This window comes from Nyctibius grandis, chromosome 1 (genome assembly GCF_013368605.1).
Source record: "Nyctibius grandis isolate bNycGra1 chromosome 1, bNycGra1.pri, whole genome shotgun sequence".
NCBI lineage: Eukaryota > Metazoa > Chordata > Aves > Nyctibiiformes > Nyctibiidae > Nyctibius > Nyctibius grandis.
This window is the reverse complement of record NC_090658.1, coordinates 89,187,989-89,193,988: the sequence shown is the minus strand read 5'-3', so window position 1 is coordinate 89,193,988 and position 6,000 is coordinate 89,187,989. Positions and strand designations below refer to the sequence as shown.

General features: G+C 38.3%; 1 protein-coding gene across 6 annotated transcripts in view; it reads right to left on the bottom strand.

Moving 5' to 3' along the window:
- Positions 1 to 2,131: 2,131 nt before the first annotated feature.
- MAP3K7 (mitogen-activated protein kinase kinase kinase 7) overlaps positions 2,132 to 6,000 on the bottom strand; it is a 49,160-nt gene continuing 45,291 nt past the window's right edge. For all 6 annotated transcript variants that reach the window (XM_068423336.1, XM_068423416.1, XM_068423744.1 and 3 more), the window contains one exon: positions 2,132 to 5,069. In XM_068423336.1, the coding sequence (XP_068279437.1) occupies positions 4,889 to 5,069 (181 nt within the window). In that variant the 3' untranslated portion in view covers positions 2,132 to 4,888. The remainder of the gene's footprint in view (positions 5,070 to 6,000) is intronic.

Genomic DNA, 6,000 nt, shown 5'->3' with positions numbered 1-6,000 from the left:
TGGAGAACAAAGATGTTCACAGGAACACTTCTGTAGAAGTGGCGTGGCAAATATGGACATCTTCAGATGATGGAACAATTAATTCCCTCTTTTAGCCTAATCTTTGTAAGCCTGTTTTCAGAAGGGAGTTTGAGTAGTCTTAAACATATATTGTATTGACACCAGCTATGCTGCATAAAAGGCTCATTGCAAACAGTTCTCCTCCTTTTCTCAAGCAGCTTTTGGCCACCTCTCTTTTCACACAGCAGGAGCTACCAGGACAGCTGTGTTGGCTTTGCACGTCGCTCAAAGGCGACCAAACATGTGAAGTCCACCTTGCTGCTCCTCATGAAAAAGGAGAGGAACAGACCCAGACAGAACTTTTAGGCATATCCACCTCCTCATATGATCTTCAAGCCTCCGACAACTAGGGATTTTTTTCTAATTTTCTGCTGGAAGCTAAAATCATGTCTCATCCCACGTGCTGAGCCTATAGGCTATTATGAACGCAAGTCACTCCTTGGTCCTCTGCCTAAATACCACAAGGAGAGCAGCCTACGTGCAGCTGCTCCGCAGCCTCTCCCCCTAAACACCAGTGGGAAGGAAAAGTGTGGCCAGGAGAAGGGAAGACCCTCGCATTTCCACCATAGTCTGCATGCCAGCGATAGCGGATTTGTATTTACACAGGGAGCACCCACTGCCTAAGGATACGAAGAGGTCTGAGGGAAGCCAAAACTCGCAGCTGCAATCTGTGCACTGCCGGGGAGCCGCAGTCGATGCGTCACCCCCCATCTCCCCCAGCACCGGCAAAGAGCTGTGGTCTCACACCAAGGAGGTAGGGGCTCCACTCCACCCACTTCCAGGTCTGCCTCTCCCAGTGCCCTTTGCTTTGCAAGGCAGGATATGCTTTTAACTTCTTACAACACAATGATTTGCTCCTCTCTTTCCATCCGTAAAAGGCAATGGTTCCCAAGCTAAGAGTAGCTGGGCTGCCTTTATCCACGTTAGAAGGGCGCAATGACAAAGCGTGTGTAATTGTGCAAACACAAGCCTATTTTATCCTTTAGAGTATCTCAAATTTTTAGCTACTTAGTGTAAAGCACACAGCTATGAATAAAAAACTTTTCCATTAATGCTTGTTTAGGTTAAAGCTCTAGGATTAGCAGTGCTCTAAGTATTTTAAGACAGTATTAATAATTATAAATTTAAAGTATTTGGTCTAAATTCAGTTTTGCTCTTTCACTAAGTACTACTCCATGACCAGAGTAGGTTCGAAGTCAAAACATTTGTAGCAAATCTGTCCAAGCGTGGTGGGAGATCTGAATCGCCCCTCCAAGCAGAGAAAGGTTACATGGGCACAGAAAAACCTGATACACACACCTGGTTTTATCTGTTGTTGTAGAACTTGATCCTCACAGGCTTAGAGCACCACTCATCTAGTGACATTACTAAAGTAAATAAAAACTAACTACAGAAAGCTCAGATTTTGGAAATAAAAAGACATCAATTCTGATTTGATATATGCAGCTCTACACCTATACACATAAGAACATAACAGTGCCTATACACGTACACAGGCTTACTTTCATAAGATCCTCCTCTTCAACCAGTTCACCACAGGGAAATCTGTATTTTGAGGGGTTGAGTGCACCGCACCTTTTTTTTTGCTCTTACCCTTTTAAACTTTCCTGCAGGTTTGAGCGGGGCACCTGAAACGGCCGAGTTGTTCAAAGCAGCTCAGAATAGATCTGAAGCAAGATTCTGTGTTCTTTGCAGGCAAGGAAACAGTTAAGGGGTTTTCTCTGTTTGTGGTACAGCAACGGAAACTCTTAAGTAGTAAAATCCATTATGGACAAAACAGAGAAGTTCCAGGGAATGGGATTTGTCCGAGCTGAACAACGTAAGACAAGCGCTTATCTTTTTGCGGAACATCTGTATGAAAGATGTGGCATTCTTAAAATACCTTGACACTCAGTTGCGAGCAGGACTATTCATCCTACACCCTACTTCTGCACACAGGAAGGGAAGAGCTAATAGCAGAAGAATTTTCTTTCGGCGGTGGGAACAACTGCATGATGATTATCCCCCACCCTGTGTGGGATTCCATCGGAGATCAAGGATGCCCTGGCAAGTGTTGGGGCATTACTACATGTTTGTGGAAGTCTCTCAGCTTTTATTAATTAGATTCCTGACAACGCAGTAAAACCCTGTAGCAGAAAGCCACACTGCTCATTCCTGAATCATATGAAATCATTCACCATTTTATGTACAAGTTTTGAATTACAATCTTCAACTTCTCATCAGAAAAAAACCCAAAAAGCCTAAAAAAAGCAATTTTGGCAGAACTGCACAGTGTACAGAAGCATACTTTCAATTACAAAATATCTTACAGAACACATACTGTAACAAGAAGCAGAGCCTGTTACCTTTTCTGAGAAAGTAGTGCCCAGACGAAACCAGATGTTTCACCTCCATTACTAGAGGAACAGTTTTAACTGGACAAAAGAGTACATTAAAAAATTCCTGCACACTCCAGATAGTTTAACAGAAAAATAAAAGTACATTTGTAAACAACTTTGAAACAAGAGCCTTATGAAAATAATATAGGTCACTGAAAGTTAAGCTATTAAACTCTTCTTAGCCCAAACCACTATATTCTACCCTTATGGGTTTTTTTAATGATACACAGATTTTGCCACACAGAACACTTCACTGAGAAATCTGGGCAAATACTTTTTAAATTTCTGGTGGAATTAAGAAGGGGACAATTTGAAGGTAAAAGGCCAAACTCCAAATTCCCTTTGTAAGTTACAAGAGCAATATAACCTAACTATCGAATGGAGCTGAGTTCAACAGTGCATGGAAGCACAGTACTGATGTACAAACTGAGGCCCTTTTTAATGTAAACCCTGAAAAGTCATAAGCAACTGTTAGAACAGACTTTTGTATTATGTACCATTAAGTTAGTATTGCATTCACTTCCATTATTCAAACTTTGCCATCAAGTGACATTTCATATACCATACTGATTCACCTTAAGCATATCTGTAAAAACTGTCCCAGGAAATGATTTTGTGTATGTAATTATCAACCATGCATCTGAAGCTGAGCATTAGTATTTATGCTGCTCTCCTTCGTGCTTCAGCATATGTTAAGCAAGCTGCTGATCACCGTGTGTGTCCATTTTGGTAGATGGACAGATGTATGTGAACAGCAATGCTCCGGATAACTTGTGCTATTCCTAATACTACAGTTATTTTCTCTACCAATTAAATTTTGCTATAAATATGTGTGCCCTTAAGTTGATCCCAATATCAGGTTCAGCTAACTAATCAAATTATCTGCTAAGGTTCTGGGAATGATAACCCTTCCTTTATTTAAATAAAATGAGGGAAGGGTTTCAAAGTCCCAAAGGTTTGCCAACAACAGATTTATTTTCAAGACAGGATGACGCTGTTCAGTGCACTATTCGTCATCTTCGTTGTTTGCAGATAAGCACAATAGTATTAATGTTTGTTATCAGGTAGGCAGGAACAGTAAGGGAAAATACTGGGAGGTTTTTACTCTTGCTGTTTCTCCAGGTTCTGCTAGTGGGCTCTTATGAATTCATTTGAAATAAGCGTAAGTCAAATTTCAGATCACTTCTCTTATAGTTTGAGGGCTCAGCAGCTAAACTTAAATTTTCTATTTTCCCTTTGCAAAAGAGCTCTATTAAAACCCTGCCCACAACTGAGTACTCCAAGAGCTTACGTAAGGAATAATTTCTCATTATATTTAGAAGTGCCTCATTTTTGTACCAGTTAAAAGTTAATTCATAATCCAAATAATCAATCTGCAATGTAAACAAGTAGTTATTTTCTCCCATGTAGTAATGGTAAATAATGACACTGATCATTACATACTCTGCTTGAGTTCATTAAATGCAATTCTTTAGTCACAAAGGCAGCAGGCATTCTGTGATGGACTTCCTCTGAACTATGTTCAGATGAGTGGAATAACTGAGATTCCTGATGGAGATCTAAGCCATTTCCCTCATTTTCTTAATAGCTTCCGCTATTTGCATACTCAACTCCATTTCATAATTTGCTATTTAAAATAAATTCATTTCCCCAAACCCTTCTCTCCCTATCCAAAACAAACTTATTTATACAAGGGACCTACTTTGCCCAGTGAATCACCTTCATAACATTTGCCCAGCAGCTAGATGAAACTGCATGCCATTCCCCCCAAGAAAGTAAAGAAAATACAGCCTTTTACTTCAAATATTTTATGAATGCAAGATTACAAGAAATGTATTAGTCAAAATGCAGGGCTATCAAGCACTGAACTAAGGATGCTGGCATCAGTTTGCCTACCATTTTGCATGTGGAAAAAATACACTATGTCTACAGGTAAGAAGGCATCGCTAATGCATCATGAATTTCTCTGGTCAGCCAGCATCACCTCTGCAGCTTGGTGCATGTTTAAGTCCTGAAAATAATAATCATATTAATAGTTTGAGATGAGACACTGGAACAAACCCATTCTTAAACAGGAAAGTTTTTGTTTTGCTCTTATCGAGGTAACACCAAAAACTAAAACCAGGATCTTACAACTTAGCAGCCACTGTAATACTTGTTAGGCTAGCCTTCACACAAGGAGCATGCATACAGCCACTGTTCTTGCTTTAAATTGAGGGCTGTTGGTTAATTCAAGTCACTGTTTTCTCACCTTATTTGATTAACCTGTTGAACTGGATGTCCACCATAGGAAAAGGAAAATTAAATGATCTTAAGTGTAGCAGACAGATACAGATCACACCAAGAAGCTAACACTCATGAGTTGTCATAATAAGGGATAACAATAAAAAAAAAAAAAAAAAAAATCAGTCTTTTCTGTGCATATTTTTCACTTGAAAGGTCCCAGGAAATCATGATGTGCCTGGCCGTTTCTGTTGCTGATTTCTGATGACCTCTAATTGTTTTTTGCATTGCTGATAGTAAGTTGAGAGACTTTTGTTTTCATCTAACAGCTTTTTATGTTCTTGTACCAGACGGGATGTGTTTTGCTGGTCTTTTTCATCCTGGTCCAGTTCTGCTATTAGTTCTTGTCTAAAATAAAAAAAAAGAAGTAATTATTTATAATCTACTTCTATTTGTGTGTAGATGACTTCATATGTTTCCAATCAGTATTTGCTTATCTGTCTGAACTCGTGGCTGGTGATATTTTGTGGGAAAAAAAAAAGTTGACAAAAAAATCTTACTCTTTACTGTAGTTTGTGGAAAAATTCTCTTCCAAATCAAAACCACATTTAAACTTTAAAATAGATGCAAGCCACAGCCTCAATCTCTAAAACTGTCCTTTATATAATGGCTTTCAGACGTAGTTCTACAGGTTACAGTAAAACATCTAAGGATCCACACAGAATTTCATGAATATATTCAACCCTAATTTTGCTTAACAACAACTACATTTAAAAACTCAAAAGGCAACTTAAAAAGCAAAATTGCAATAATTTTGGTAACTTTTTAGTAAAGTGCTGTTTTCTATTTGGACTTGAACTTCTTAAAGCAGTGGAAAAGCAGCTTCAAGCAAATTATTTTTCTAACTGTCATTTCACTTCATTTATGCCATAAGTGTTCAATATGTTTTTTAGCACCAATTTTAGAGGAACACACTGAAAAACTTGCTATAAATTATCCTGCAAAACTGATGTAGCAGTTTGTTTTACTATTTGTTTATGAGGTGACAAGAAGGCAAGCTGCCAGCAATATTTTAGCAACAAAATAGTAGAGGAGACAGTTCATGCTCATTAATTATTGCCATATGGTTTGTAATTACAGTTAAAGAAAACTTAATTATTCTATAAAGGTTGAACTAATAACTACCTTAACCAGCATTACATTCATCAATCACAATACTATTTTTTGTTTTAACACCTATGGGCTATTATGTTCCAACTAAGAAAAAACAACTTGAGAGAAATGTGTCTGCAGACTTTCTAGAAAAAAAGATAAAGTAGCAATCTAAAGGTACAGAATT